Source organism: Pelobates fuscus, chromosome 1 (genome assembly GCF_036172605.1).
Source record: "Pelobates fuscus isolate aPelFus1 chromosome 1, aPelFus1.pri, whole genome shotgun sequence".
In the NCBI taxonomy this organism is placed as follows: domain Eukaryota; kingdom Metazoa; phylum Chordata; class Amphibia; order Anura; family Pelobatidae; genus Pelobates; species Pelobates fuscus.
In genome coordinates, this window is record NC_086317.1 from 245,876,322 (window position 1) to 245,892,910 (window position 16,589).

The window sequence follows — 16,589 nt, forward strand, 5'->3', positions numbered from 1 at the left end:
TGTAGTGTGTGCATAGGGGATCCAGAGTTTGTATGTCAGGAATGTAGTGTGTGTAGGTGGTGCAGTGTGTGTAGGGGATCTTGTGTGTAAAGGACCCAGAGTGTGTATAGGAGATTGTGCGTGTGTGTTTGTATAGAGGATTCAGAGTGTAAATAGGGTAAGGGATCTAGCATGCATCTGGAGGGTAATGTGTGTAGTGGTGCTGTAGTATATAATATTGTAAAGCGCTACAGAATCTGTTGGTGCTATATAAATGGCAATAATAACAATATTATGCATGCTGCACCCTTCACACATACGCACAGCACACCCAACACACTGCACCCTTCACACATACTATACGTCCATATACATATATATATATATTTAGACGTATTGTATGTGTGAAGGGCGCAGTGTGTTGGGTGTGCTGTGTGTGAGGATTGTAGTGTGTGTGTAAGAGGGGTGCTGTGTGTGTGTGTGTGTGAGGGTGTTCTTATCTACTGTCACATTCTATGTTTCTATTTTTTTTTGTCTGTTAACTTACTGAGTTTTATTTTATATATTATACATACGTGTGTGTGTTGTATATGTGTGAGAGTGTGCTGTGTGTGAGTGTGTTGTGTGACTGAAGGTGATGTGTGTGTCTGAGGGTGCTGTGTGTGTCTGAGGGTGCTGTGTGTGTCTGAGGGTGCTGTGTGTGTGTGTGTGCGTCTGAGGGTGCTGTGTGTGTGTGTCTGAGGGTGCTGTGTGTGTGTGTGTGTGTCTGAGGGTGCTGTGTGTGTGTGTGTGCGTGTGTCTGAGGGTGCTGTGTGTATCTGAGGGTGCTGTGTGTGTCTGAGGGTGCTGTGTGTGTGTCTGAGGGTGCTGTGTGTGTGTCTGAGGGTGCTGTGTGTGTGTCTGAGGGTGCTGTGTGTGTGTCTGAGGGTGCTGTGTGTGTCTGAGGGTGCGTCTGAGGGTGCGTCTGAGGGTGCTGTGTGTGTGTCTGAGGGTGCTGTGTGTGTGTCTGAGGGTGCTGTGTGTGTGTCTGAGGGTGTGTCTGAGGGTGCTGTGTGTGTGTCTGAGGGTGCTGTGTGTGTGTCTGAGGGTGCTGTGTGTGTGTCTGAGGGTGCTGTGTGTGTGTCTGAGGGTGCTGTGTGTGTGTGTCTGAGGGTGCTGTGTGTGTGTCTGAGGGTGCTGTGTGTGTGTCTGAGGGTGCTGTGTGTGTGTCTGAGGGTGCGTCTGAGGGTGCTGTGTGTGTGTCTGAGGGTGCTGTGTGTGTCTGAGGGTGCGTCTGAGGGTGCTGTGTGTGTGTCTGAGGGTGCTGTGTGTGTGTCTGAGGGTGTGTCTGAGGGTGCTGTGTGTGTGTCTGAGGGTGCTGTGTTTGTCTGAGGGTGCTGTGTGTGCGTCTGAGGGTGCTGTGTGTGTGTCTGAGGGTGTGTCTGAGGGTGCTGTGTGTGTGTCTGAGGGTGCTGTGTGTGTGTCTGAGGGTGCTGTGTGTATCCGAGGGTGCTGTGTGTATCCGAGGGTGCTGTGTGTGTCTGAGGGTGCTGTGTGTGTCTGAGGGTGCTGTGTGTGTGTCTGAGGGTGCTGTGTGTGTCTGAGGGTGCGTCTGAGGGTGCTGTGTGTGTGTCTGAGGGTGCTGTGTGTGTGTCTGAGGGTGTGTCTGAGGGTGCTGTGTGTGTGTCTGAGGGTGCTGTGTTTGTCTGAGGGTGCTGTGTGTGCGTCTGAGGGTGCTGTGTGTGCGTCTGAGGGTGCTGTGTGTGTGTCTGAGGGTGCTGTGTGTGTGTCTGAGGGTGCTGTGTGTGTGTCTGAGGGTGCTGTGTGTATCCGAGGGTGCTGTGTGTATCCGAGGGTGCTGTGTGTGTCTGAGGGTGCTGTGTGTGTCTGAGGGTGCTGTGTGTGTGTCTGAGGGTGCGTCTGAGGGTGCTGTGTGTGTGTCTGAGGGTGCGTCTGAGGGTGCTGTGTGTGTGTCTGAGGGTGCGTCTGAGGGTGCTGTGTGTGTGTCTGAGGGTGCGTCTGGGGGTGCTGTGTGTGTCTGAGGGTGCGTCTGGGGGTGCTGTGTGTATCTGAGGGTGCTGTGTGTGTCTGAGGGTGCTGTGTGTGTCTGAGGGTGCTGTGTGTGTCTGAGTGTGCTGTGTGTGTCTGAGGGTGCGTCTGAGGGTGCTGTGTGTGTGTCTGAGGGTGCGTCTGAGGGTGCTGTGTGTGTCTGAGGGTGCTGTGTGTGTCTGAGGGTGCTGTGTGTGTCTGAGGGTGCTGTGTGTGCTGTCTGTGTCTGATGGTGATGTTAGTATGAGTGTGCTGTGTGTGAGTGCTCTTAGTGTGTGTGTATATAGCACAATTATTGAATAAATATGTGTTATTATTTTTTTATTATTGTTTATAAAAACTAAAATGATGTATCCCACCCCCTCCCTTCTTACCTTTAGCCTGGGAGGAGGTGGGAAGCCGGGTTTCCATAGGGGGGTGCCTGGTGTCATGGAGGGTGCCGTTCTGCCTGATCCCTGGTGGTCCAGTGGTGATCTCGCGAGATCTAAGCGTTGCCGTGGTAACCGTGGCAACGTTTAGATCTCGCGAGCAACGCTCAGACCTCGCGAGAGGACCCGGCGGAGCTGCTGGCTAGAGCTCCGCCGGTGTTCTCTCCTCCTGCCTGCCTCACTCCCCAGCACCGGCCGCCTGTAACAGTGCCTGTGGGCCGGTGAGGGAGATCTTTGATCTCCCCACCGGCCCATGGAGACACACAGCGGGGCCGGCACCGGGCATTTTCCCGGTGTGCCGATGGCCAGTCCGGGCCTGCTAGGATGTATTTAAATTAGATGGGGGGGGGAGGGGGCAGGGGAAAAAGGATGGTAAAACATCAATCCAATTGCCCCCCAAAACATGGACAGAAGGTGCCTGTAGCAAGTGTGTTAAAAAATGATAAGCTTAATCATGTCTACAAATGCTTGCAGTTTAGGGAATAACATATAATGGCAACTGATAATGTAGCTTTAGTCACTGTTACTGAGACATGGTATAATGAGAAAAATTACTGGAACATAGCAATACCAGGGTACTCTTTATATAGATAGGACAGGTAAGGCAAGGAAGGGGGGGATGGCCCTGTATGTGAAGGATAGCATAAAATCTAGTCTAATAAAAGTAAGTGAGGTGAACATAGAGTCTGTTTGGGTTACGTTAGAATTTGGTAATCACACAGCAACTTGTGTAGGTGTAATTTATAGGCTCCCAGGACAAATAGAAGGATTAGATAATCTACTAGTTGAGGAAATAGCTAAAATGACAATGAAGGGGGAAGTTATCATCATGGGTGAATTTAATCTTCCTGATGTGAACTGGAAAACCAAAATAGCTGCTTGTGAAAGGAGCACACAAATTCCCTACTGGGATTGTCCCTACATACATACATACATACATACATACATACATACAGACATACAGACATACAGACATACAGACATACAGACATACAGACATACAGACATACAGACATACATACATACTGACATACTGACATACACACAGACATTCTGACATACACACAGACATTCTGACATACACACAGACATTCTGACATACACACAGACATTCTGACATACACACTGACATACACACTGACATTCTGACATACACACTGACATTCTGACATACACACTGACATTCTGACATACACACTGACATTCTGACATACACACTGACATTCTGACATACACACAGACATTCTGACATACACACAGACATACTGACATACACACATACACATAGACATTCTAACATACACACAGACATACTGACATACACACAGACATACTGACACACACACAGACATTCTGACATACACACAGACATTCTGACATACACACAGACATTCTGACATACATACAGACATTCTGACATACACACATACATACTGACATACATACAGACATACTGACATACATACAGACATACATACAGACATACTGGCATACATACAGACATACTGACATACACACAGACATTCTGACATACACACAGACATACTGACATACACACATACACATAGACATTCTAACATACACACAGACATTCTGACATACACACAGACATTCTGACATACACACAGACATTCTGACATACACACAGACATTCTGACATACACACAGAAATTCTGACATACACACAGACATACTGACATACACACAGACATACTGACATACACACAGACATACTGACATACACACAGACATCCTGACATACACACAGACATCCTGACATACACACAGACATTCTGACATACACACAGACATTCTGACATACATACAGACATTCTGACATACACACAGACATTCTAACATACACACAGACATTCTAACATACACACAGACATTCTGACATACACACAGACATACTGACATACATACAGACATACTGACATACACACATACATTCTGATATACACACAGACATACTGACATACACACAGACATACTGACATGCACACAGACATTCTAACATACACACAGACATTCTGACATACACACAGCCATTCTGGCATACACACAGCCATTCTGGCATACACACAGCCATTCTGGCATACACACAGCCATTCTGACATACACACAGCCATTCTGACATACACACAGCCATTCTGACATACACACAGCCATTCTGACATACACACAGACATTCTGACATACACACAGACATTCTGACATACACACAGACATTCTGACATACACACAGACATTCTGACATACACACAGACATTCTAACATACATACATACACAAATACAGCTAATTTTTCTTACCTTTTTTTGCAGGTGGAAGGCTGTGGCTGATGGGAGTCGGCGTGGCTCCAGCGGCGGTTGTCTTTCTTCCCTCCCGTGCGGCGCTGAGGGGAGCGGAGGGAGCTGGGAGGAAGTGACGGCCACTTCCTCCCAGCGGTACTTTGCGGCTGAGATTTTTTAACCCCTTAAGGGCCAAACTTCTGGAATAAAAGGGAAACATGACATGTCACACATGTCATGTGTCCTTAAGGGGTTAAAGGGGCCCGGTCACGCTATTGCACAGCCGCGGCGCTGACCGGGCCCCTAAAGATACAGGGCCCATCGGGTGGCCCTAAGTGAGTGGGCCAACCGCCGGGCCCCATCAGCATGCGCTACACGTGGGCGCCGGGCCCCCCAGGGCAGCCGGGCCCGTGACAACCGTTATGGTTGTCACCCCCTGATGGCGGCCCTGGATGCATGGAATAGCCTTTCAGCTGAAGTGGTAGAGGTTAACACAGTGAATAAGTTTAAAGGGACTCTCCAGTGCCAGGAAAACAATCCGTTTTCCTGGCACTGCAGGTCCCCTCTCCCTCCCACCTCCCATCCCCGGTTGCTGAAGGGGTGAAAACCCCTTCAGTGACTTACCAGAGGCAGCGACGATGTCCCTCGTCACTGCTTCTTTCTCCGCCCACGCTCCTCCCTGTCAGCCAGCAGGGGAGACTGATTTCAATGCTTTCCTATGAAGATTTTAGCGACACTGGAGGTCCTCACACAGCGTGAGGACATCCAGCGACGCTATAGCACAGAAAACCTGTGCTATAGACCAGGAAGTGCCCTCTAGTGGCTGTCTAGTAGACAGCCACTAGAGGAGGAGTTAATCCTGCAAGTTTATATAAACTGCAGTTTATGAAAACTGCAATAATTACAGTTGCAGGTTTAAGGGTAGTGGGAGTTGGCACCCAGACCACTCTAATGGGCAGAATTGGTCTGGGTGCCTGGAGTGTCCCTTTAAGCATGCGTGGGTAGGCATAAGGCTCTCCTAGATATAAAATAAGGCCAGGGACTAATGAAAGTATTTAGGGAATTGGGCAGACTAGATGGGCCGAATGGTTCTTATCTGCCGTCACATTCTATGTTTCCATGTATTTTACTATGTAATGAAATGAGGGGTCTAAAGTTTTCATGTAGATTCTCAAAATTTGAAAGAATTTTTAGACCATGAGTTCTGTGTTCTCTGTTGGTTTAAGTGAGAAGCCTATCCATTTTAAGTAGAAATTGAAGATTGGTCAGAAAAAGGATTGAGAGGAAGCTGTTGGCTGACTCCACACTTGCAGTATGTAGTAATAAAACCCCTAACGCGTTTCACCTTATGTAGAGGCTTTTTCAAAGTGTGAAAAAAACTTTGAAAAAGCCTGTACATAAGATGAAACGTGTTAGTGGTTTCATGATAAACCTTAATTGTTTTACAGTTATAAATAAAGCTTGTTTTTAATTTTTGCTCCTGGATACCAACAGAACCAAAGACTGAAAATGAGGGATTATGTGAAAATGATAACAGTACAAAACTACCAATTACAAGATAACTCACAGATACCAAATTTGGACAAGATACATTAAACATTCATACATTCCTGTGAATTGATCATTTTTCATGCATTTGAAGTGTCACTGCTACATATTTCACTATCTTATGTATGATAGAAAGGCATTGCCTGGAGTAATATTCTATATATTCCTAATATACATCTGGCACCTGAAAGGAGCAGATATTTCAGAGAGAATTCAATGAAAAGTATATCAGACACCTAATGTAATTTGAAAAGAACAGACGCTTGTGTGACGCCGCACTTGGCACTCTCTAAATTCCCCTTAAAGTGCCAATATAGCACTTTTAACCAAACTCCATCTATATCTTAAACTGGGCATCAAGTCTGAGATATGGCAATGTGAGATTACAAAAGAAATAAAATATCAAATGAAGATTCATTAATATTGTTGGTCCTGCAGAACAGCAATGTTTTACTTGCATGGTTAAAACGAGATGGACATGGCACCCAGACCATTTTTATTAAAATGAAGTGGTCTGGGTCCCTATAGTGTCCCATTAACGTTATATAATTGTATTATTTATTTATTTTTACTCTTTGTATGTACTTCTAGTTCCATAACATAGTGGATGTTTTATTTTTGGATTTTTTTATTATTAATGAATATATTTAATTCTACATATTTAATTATAACTTCTGTACAATAAGTAAATGATATAAAATAGATTATATAAATTATAAATATATTTCATATTTATATATGTGTGTATTTATTTATTTGCTTTATGTTGGTAGACCATTGGAAAAGAAAGGTTTAAAGTTATAAATGAAAAAAAGTTTTTTAAAAATCCATCTCTTGATGATCAACTAGCCCTTAATTTCCCAAGATTATTATTTGAAAAAAAGGTTTAATTGTCTAAGCTTGTTTTTTTACTTAGAAGTTGAATTTGAAACAGAGTAGCATGTTGTCAACTCACGTGCTGTACACAAAAATGCTTAACACTATCTGCAAAAGCAGTGTTTACTTAATAGCATCACTTCAATTTCACAATAACGATCCCATCGCTGCTGCAACGGCAAAGCCATGTGCCTCTAGAGAGTAGCACATTTAGTAGCACAGGTATGGGTAGAAATAGTGACGACTGTGTTCTACACACCTATCACATAATAGCACAATTATACATGCTAAACAACAAATTCATCAGTTTAACTTTTTATCAATTTATTTTTCAGGGTGAGACCGGAGAACCAGGTCTGCCAGGGAAATCAGTGAGTAATTATGGCTCTGTCACATCAGCAAAAATCTGCTTGCCCTTAAACAACTATCTAAGCCCTGATTAATTTCTGTGCAGAGAAATGTAGTATTATATAAATTATTGGGGTTAGATACCAAGAGATCTAATAGTGACTCTACCTATACTTTTATTATAGGGATCTCCAGGTTCTCAAGGACCACCTGGGATGATTGGCCTAAAAGGTGAAAAGGTAAGAGTTACAAATGTAATTGTATTACAGCAAGCCTGTCAAACTTGCTGCCCACAGGCCGCATGCGGTCCACAATGGATATATTTGCGGCCCACCTATAATATATTTCCTGTCTGATTCTTGTCTTCCCTCCCACAGCCGATTGCATGCTCCCGCAGGCCAGCCACTCCCCTTTCCCTCCTGCTCTCAGAGCCAGAGGAGTGTCTGACCTGCTTGAGCAGAGGAGAGCAGTGCTGGAATTGGAGGACGGGCGGCTCATTTTAAGGGAGGGGAAGAGGGGCTTGGGGGACCTTCCTGTGTAGTGTGTTAAATTGAGGGGAGGGGGAGCATTGTATTAATTTAAGCGAGGGAGGGGGAAGGGTATTAAATTGGAAGAGGGAGCAGTGTAATAATTTGGCAGTATATATAATTTGGGGGAGGAAGGGGGAGGCAGGGTATTAAATTGGGGGAGGGAGTGTGGCAGTGTATTAAAGTGGTGGGAGAGGGAGGTAGTGTGTTAAATTGGGGGGAGGGCAGTGTATTAGAGTGGTGGGAGTGGGGCAGTGTGTTAAATTAGGGAGAGGGCAGTGTATTAAATTGGGGGAGGGAGGGCAGTGTATTAAATTAGAGTGCCGAGAGGAGGGGGAGTGTATTCAATTAGAGTGGAGGGAGGAGGGGCAGTGTATTAGATTAAGGGGCAGTGTATTAGATTGGGAGGCGGGGCAGTGTATTAGAGTGGAAGGAGGGGGCAGTGTATTAGATTAAGGGGCAGTGTATTGGATTGGGTGGAGGGGCAGTGTATTGGATTGGGTGGAGGGGCAGTGTATTAGAGTGCAGGGAGTGGGGAAGTGTATTGGATTTGAAGGCAATGTATTATTGGATTTGTGGGCAGTGTATTAGAATGGGGTAGGGTGCAGTGTATTGGATTTGGGGGCAATGTATTGGATTTGGGGGCAGTGTGTTAGAATGGGGGGAGAGGGTAGTGTATTAGATGGAGATGCTGATTGACTGTGCAGCTTTTTGTCACATATGCACAATAGCCTCCCAATGCTGTCTGATTGGATAGCATTGTATTGGCTGGGATCATAAAGTTTGATGATCTTAGCAAAAGTGAAGAACACACTCATAGGATTTCAAAATCAACAAGTTAACGCCATGTGTTTTTTACAGCTGGGCAAAAGCATATATTCACCATTTCAGTCCCATTTCCAAACTTCTCCAAATATGTCAAGGTAGTTGGACTGAAACATTGGTTATATGCAAATGCAGGTGTCCTTAAAATAAATTCACTCTTTTGTTTACTTTGAAGCCCTACGAGCGTGAGGACATCCAGTGTCAGTTAGGCACATTTTTTTATACTGTACTTTTCTATGAAAATTGAAGTTTATGTTTTTTGGGGGCCCACGTAAACTTAAAACTTCCTTATTTGGCCCGTGTTAGCCTTTGTGTTTGACATGCTTGTATTACAGCATCCAAGAAACATGCAATCTCTGACTAGTTGCAAACCTTCAATGTGCAGCTAAACACCGGGAAAATTATTGAAGAACTTGAACTACTGAATTAAATGGTTACTCCAATTACCATGGCCCAGTGACTTCAGTAATTTGAAGTGATTATGGTGGTAGGAATCTGTATGTGCAACGTTTCAGCTTGAAAAACTGCCCATCCAGAGATATTTTGAATTGTTTGCCAGGGGTAGAATTGACATTAGGCAGCCCATAACTCTTTTCTGGGCTTCCAATGTCATGGGTGCTGGGGATGCTCCAAAGGAATAAAGTAACCCTTTAATATGTTTTTTGAGTCAGTACAAGTTGATACTAAGAAATATTAAAGAAACACTACAGGCACCATAACAACTTTGTCAGAATGATCAGAACAACTTAATTTGCTTACCTAAATGAGTTAAACAATTAACAAACAGTTTAACACCAGAGTGTTGAATTGGACAGCCAATCACTATACCCAAGTCCTTTCAACACAGTCCAAGGTTTGAATCAAGAAGCCTTAGACAGGGACAGAGCTGATAGGCGGAGAGCGTCAGCAGACACTTTCAGCATATCAGTAGCTCCCCATTTATAAAACAAGAAAATTACAGCTTTGTTCTCAAGCCATTTTGTAAATATGGAGTGACTGAAAGGCATTCCTATCCAGAGCTTCTTGATTCAAGCCTAGGACTGTAATAGAAAGAGATGGGCAAAGCGATCAGGTGGGGTCCTACTCGCACCATTAAAACTACATTCTGATTAAGTTGTTATGGTGCCCAGAGTGTTCCTTTATGTGACAATCCTCAAAATATATGTCACTTGCAATATGTTTCTACCTAAAAAAACACCACCTGTCAATGTGGTTCTGAGTTTCATAATGTGGACAAATCAGAACTAGAATTATTGTTCCTGTGCATACCAGCCCAGTTATGGCATATATTTGTGCAACTTTCTTTGGTTTGTAGTTTACCTACTATTCACATACGATGTTACATTCTATATAATGCTGTCATATCCCACGCCAGTGTCTTTCATTTAGCATGTGATTTATTAGATTAGGAGGTTGGCAATTACAGTAAGATATTAACCTAGTATATTACTTTTGTAGGGAAACATCGGACAAAAAGGAGCAATTGGACCACCTGGAAACCCTGGAATTGGTGTCATGGGACCCCAGGTGAGTGACCTATAGTTCCCACAAAAACATTATCCATTTCTACACATCCACCAATCTTATGTGGATTTATTTTTCTTAATACCTCATCTAGTCTTTTTATAACATTGCTTGAATCCTATAGTTGTCCTCTTATCCATGTTCTTTTCAAAGTCTTAAGTATGGCTGCTTCTTAAAGCCCATCTCTCTAATGTTTGTGATTTCTGTCTTCCAGTATATCTGATCTACTATATCATAACTTTCTTTCCTCATATGAACACAAGTGTTACTAAGTGCTAAACCTATATAACAGTAGTGGAGCACTAACAATAAAATCACATGCAAGGGATTCTCTTACCCCTAATAAAACATAGAAATGCAGAAAACTTGGTAACACGATGCAACATGTAAAACAAAAGAACAAATCCGCATATAGTGCAGATGGTTCTAAGAAAAAATTGACATATGCAGCATGCCTCTGTGCTGCATTATGATTATGCCTGTTTCATGCAATATTTACTTTACTTTATTTTGTTCGATCCATAAAATCATTATATTTACTTTCCAGATAGATTACCATATAAAGATCAAAACACCTGAACAATCCAGATAAGACATACAGAGTTCTTGTGTTTCACTAAATCCCTATAACTTCCACAAGTCAATTAATGTGTGATAATTAAGTGCTGAAAAATTACCATAGATGTGTTGATGACCCTAGTCCCTCATGCTAGTAGAGTTACATGGTTAGATAATTATTTAGGTTGAAAACCTAAATATCCATCAAGAATATCTACTAGACCTAGAAGTATAGGCTACGTATGCATTGTAACACACCTTAATCAACAACCTATTCACAATAAAATTCTCTTCACAGGGACGTGATGGTTCACCAGGTAAACCAGGAATACAAGGATTAGATGGCAAGACAGTAAGTCATCAAAGTTCTTCCTACAACCTGCTAATTACTTTCATCGCCCACATATAGTCAACACCCTTCTCGACCACTACCTTCGCTCACTGTACAGTATATTACGTCCATCACTTCTACCCTCTAGCCATCATAGTCAAGTGGTGGTACACTGCACATCTCATCTCACCAGATTTCTACTCTACAATATAATGTTTAACTCTCTTTTCTTGCAGGGTGGTTCAGGACCCAAAGGTGACAAGGTAAGTCTCATGGTCCACTAAACTTTAGAAAAAGTGATTTAGTATCCGTTACAAACTATACAAAGAGAGAAAATAGGTGTTTTGAACACCCATACTTACCTTAACTTTACTGTATAGTTAACCTGCTCTGAACTTTATCGCTAACTTTATTGTTGACTCATTATCTGGAAACTAGTCTATGAGCTATGTTTCTAACCATCAAAGTGATCCTTCTGAGAAGTGCAATGTAAATAAGTGTAGGGAACCTGGTCACTTAATGTAATCAATAAAGAACAAATTCATTACTTTCTATAGACTTGTAGTTGTACTTATAGAAAAAGTTATGTTCATTATAGGTTCTGTAAACAAAAGAAAAACTATGCTGTGCAAGGAGATTTTGCATTGTATTATATATATGCTGTTAGTAGGATCTATAATAGCAAAAACTAAACATGAAAGTTGCAGAAACCTAGCTCTTTTCTTTGCGCTAGGGTGATTTACTAGTGTCAGAATGAAACATAATACCAGAAAATAGCAAAAGAAGATCTGAAAACTAGACTGCCTTGTGTAGCTGGGTATTTTATTTAGTTTAATAATGTTCCTTGTTGCCATCTTCTTTGTGGCTATTTGCCTTGAATACCACACTATTACCTACAAGTTAAGCTATCTGAAACCTTCCTTCAGTCTTCATTCTGTAACAATGTTTTTCGTGCTATTAATAACTACACTATTCATCTAACCCACCACACCAGGTGCTATATAGCCATCTTTTATGTCTCATCTCTGTATTATCTCTCACCTTCATCACACCAGATCTTGTCTCCTACAACATTGCTTTTAGCTCCTCATTTAAGAAGCGACAAAGCCCTGCTCCCCGATAATGCTTTTTATATCTAGAATCAATTGTTGCTGCACTCTTCTGACTGGCATTTTTCTCACTTAACTCTCTCTGTTGAAGTCTGTCCAAAGAATGTTGGATAAATTATCAATACTACATATAAAATGTGATAACAGAGCTTTTCATGAAAGCCAGCCATTGTCTTCTTCTTACACATGTAGCCATTTTCATAGAAATTTCATTTCAATATGACCTGGTTTTAATGTCAGCTTCTGTCAAAATGTTCCTATTTTGCCACATTATTATGCTTGAATGTATTGAAATAGGAATTGAGAAAGGAGATTGGCCATGTGCAGACAGCAGACTGTGAACTGCTCATTTTTATTAATGTACTGTATTAGAAATCATTATACACTTATTTTAATTATCGACAAAATGGATGGATCCCTTTTTTTTCTCATTATTTTTTATTTTTATTATTTTTTTATTTATTTTATTACATTTGTCATTTGATTATTCTTTAATGTAACATGTTCATTTTACAATTATATTGTTATGTTGTATAATAATTATCAATAAAAACTATTTGAAAATAAATAATTATACATATCTGATGGTTAGAGCAGTGGTAACAACTCTTGCTTAGAACCAGTCAGACCATCTCACCAGTAATCGTCCTTGGGCAAGATGCCAAACAATATATGTCTACCTCAAATCATCATAGATTGTAAGGTCATTTGAGCTGGGTTATCTTCACCCTCTCCCTTTTCTATAACTGTATAGCGATGTGAAGTATGTTGGCGCTATATAAATAATAATAATACATATTCCCTTCTCTTAATCCTTAAGAGAAGAAATCTCCTTATTGATCTTTTTTTTTATTCTAGTCACCTCTCTAAGTATAACCTATGTCTCCTTATTGCTGTATCAGCCTTTTCTGGCTCTAACCTAAATTGACCACTATTAGATAAAATCAGCCCTCATTAAACAGGGGAAATGATTCTGTCATGTACAGCTGCTTGCCTCTGTGGTGGGGTTGTGTAACTGTAGGATCTGTCTCAATCTAGGGAGAAGCTGGAGTTTGTTCTTGCCCTCCTGGACCTTGGATAGATGGTGATCTTTTTGGAAGAATGGTAGGTTTTTCTCATCTTGGGTGGTGCATATAATGCCTTTGCTACCTATTTCATGGCTTGTGTTTGTGTTGTAGGACGGTCAAGACAGGGACAATGAGTTCTGGCCTTTTGGGATGCAGGTCTTTTTTTATGTTTAATTTCCATTTCCTTGCTCATCCCTATTTGCCTGCTTTCCACCTCCCTTTCTTTTCTCCTCATTTTTGTACAGTTCACATTTTCACTGATACATTATTTCCATATTACAAGCAGACTAAAACAACAGAAAACAGCATGGTTGAGTTTTGTAACACCTACCTAGGTTACCATTTTGAAAGTGCCAAATCCAAAACATGTCTTTCTTCCCCAGCGTTAAATTAATTCTACAATGTGTATCAAACATGCTTAATCATGTCAGTTTCAACCAAAGCAGGATTAACTATAGGGTGACCCAAATGCCCAGCTATTAGACAGAGGTCCATGATGATACTTGATGTCATGCATGGCCCAATCTATCATGAGGAAAAACTATAGTCATAAGGAAAACTATAGTCACCTAAATTACTTTAGCTAAATAAAGCCGTTTTAGTGTATAGATCATTCCCCTGCAATTTCACTGCTCAATTCACTTAATCACTTTGTTTAAATCACTTTGTTTCTGTTTATCACTAAATCACTTTGTTTCTGTTTATGCAGCCCTAGCTACACCTCCCCTGGCAATGATTGACAGAGCCTGTATGAAAAAAAAAACTGGTTTCACTTTCAAACAGATGTAATTTACCTTAAATAATTGTATCTCAATCTCTAAATTGAACTTTAATCACATACAGGAGGCTCTTGCAGGGTCTAGCAAGCTATTAACATAGCAGGGGATAAGAAAATCTTAATTAAACAGAACTTGCAATAAAGAAAGCCTAAATAGGGCTCTCTTTACAGGAAGTGTTTATGGAAGGCTGTGCAAGTCACATGCAGGGAGGTGTGACTAGGGTTCATAAACAAAGGGATTTAACTCCTAAATGGCAGAGGATTGAGCAGTGAGGCTGTAGGGGCATGTTCTATACACCAACACTGCTTCATTAAGCTAAAGTTGTTCAGGTGACTATAGTGTCCCTTTAAGCCTTCTTTTCAAAAGTAAATCGTAAGATCTCTTTAAGTTAGGCGTTCAAATAAAATGCATTATACTGACAAAATCCCCAGCAAATGTAAAGCTTAAAAGGTAGTATTATATGAAGAGTAATACTGCCTTGTCTAGTGGATGTGATTGGATGCTAGACATTGTGGAAAACATATATATCTGCCTGCAGAGGACATCCTTACATATGTGGACTTTAACAACTAGTCAGAGGATATGTGATGGTAAATATTTAATGTTAAGTAACATTTTAGCTGTAGATTTGCTCATTAAAATTAGGAATTCCATATTCTTCATTACAGATTCCCATGTGGTAATTGGCAATATTTGTATACACGTTTTATAAATAACTAAAAACACTGCTGCTAGTGATAGCATGAAAACCACAGGAAAGTTTACAATGATAAGAATTGGACCCTGTTGTTGAAATGTTTGTACATGATCTGTATCTCACGGTAAATGATTGGTTCAGTCAGTCTCTTACTTTAATCTTGTGACAAAAGTTGCAATGCCGCTTTTTCAGAAGAATACATAACAGGTCTCTGTGTAAGATCATACAAAGCAGCTGATGACCAGGATGAACTCATCCATAGTCAGAAATCATAGTGATTTTCTCACCAAAGTCCATCAAATTCCCCTAATAAAAAGGGGAATTTGTGTCACACTTGGAACATGCATTTCTCAGCCGTGGTGCTGCCGTAGAGACCAACATTTATACAAAATACAGATTAAGAGTAACAACACACAAACAAAAATACAGTTTTACATACAATGCTCTTACGGCAGATTAATGCAATACACGTTAGTTCAGCAATACACGTTAGTTCATTTAGCCCTATATAATTTGTCTCCTATCTTAAAATTAGAGTAGGACCCACCGATAATGGGGTACTGTGTCATAGTGGTGGGCTTAATACGATATAATCATATGGTGGAATTAAATCCCCATATTTGTTTGCTCAGATACATAGGCATTTCTGGATTTTTTATATTAGATGCCTATTTATATATGTATGTGTAAAATAGATTTTTTTAAAATTATCTTTAAATACCCAAAAAAAAAAAAAACTGTTGTTACTGTGCTAACAGCAAAACTTTTTTTAACGTTGCTCACTTAAATGTTGAAGAATCCATATCACTTTTCCCCCTAAGAAAATGCATGCTTCGAAAAGCAAACTGGGGGATTTTAAATTAAATGAAAAACCAAAAGAACACATTGCATGCTCTTGCTACCTTTGTTGCATGATTTCTATCTATTCTTAAATCATTTGACTTTATCAAATCAGCCTGTATAGACCCTGGACCTGTCTAGGACCTGCCAACAGGACATATTGATGTATCTGCTGGGTCATGTGTATCTCAATGAAGATGGCTGAGCCATTAAATGACTCACCTGATCAGAATGATCATTATTAAGACGACTGTTGGTGGGTCCTGAGGACAGGTGTGAATAATGTTGCATGTAATAGTGATCTTTTGTGAGATGACAACTGACTAAATATAAACCAAAACAGGAATGTTAACTGATATCTTTTTCTCGGAATTCTATTGTCAACTCACCACAACTTTCTATTCATTGGAGAGATTTCCTGTCTACCTCTGTACATTCTTTTTCACTTTTATATAAAGTAAACCCCTCATGACCTCCTTTAATCTGGTGGTACCCCTTGTTTCAGGGACCCCCCGGACCACCAGGACCTCCTGGGCCTCCTGGATTACCCGGTCATCAGGTGAGCCGTATTCTTATTTCTAGATGTCATTTATGGCTAAAATCACCCATCTTCAGAACACTATTACATTATAACCCTGATGCTGTCAGCTTTTAATAAGCTGTAACTCATCATCCAAATGATGCGCTTGTGAGCAGTCAGTGCATCATGCACATCACTTTATTACCATGAGGCTGAAGCTGGTTTCTTATTTAGTCATTGTCTAAACCAGCTTCAGCCTTGTTGCATTACCTGTGTTCTGGAGATGGTGGCCTGTAATGTTTATGATTAGGC

General features: G+C 41.1%; 1 protein-coding gene across 9 annotated transcripts in view; it reads left to right on the forward strand.

Moving 5' to 3' along the window:
* Nucleotides 1-16,589, forward strand: part of COL16A1 (collagen type XVI alpha 1 chain) — a 178,651-nt gene that overhangs the window by 137,477 nt on the left and 24,585 nt on the right. For 6 of the 9 annotated variants that reach the window (XM_063456263.1, XM_063456273.1, XM_063456317.1 and 3 more), the window contains exons 35-42: nt 7,488-7,523; nt 7,686-7,739; nt 10,311-10,379; nt 11,233-11,286; nt 11,502-11,528; nt 13,413-13,478; nt 13,553-13,597; nt 16,263-16,316. In XM_063456263.1, the coding sequence (XP_063312333.1) occupies nt 7,488-7,523; nt 7,686-7,739; nt 10,311-10,379; nt 11,233-11,286; nt 11,502-11,528; nt 13,413-13,478; nt 13,553-13,597; nt 16,263-16,316 (405 nt within the window). The remainder of the gene's footprint in view (nt 1-7,487; nt 7,524-7,685; nt 7,740-10,310; nt 10,380-11,232; nt 11,287-11,501; nt 11,529-13,412; nt 13,479-13,552; nt 13,598-16,262; nt 16,317-16,589) is intronic. The other 3 variants (XM_063456282.1, XM_063456307.1, XM_063456326.1) reach the window with 1 other exon arrangement.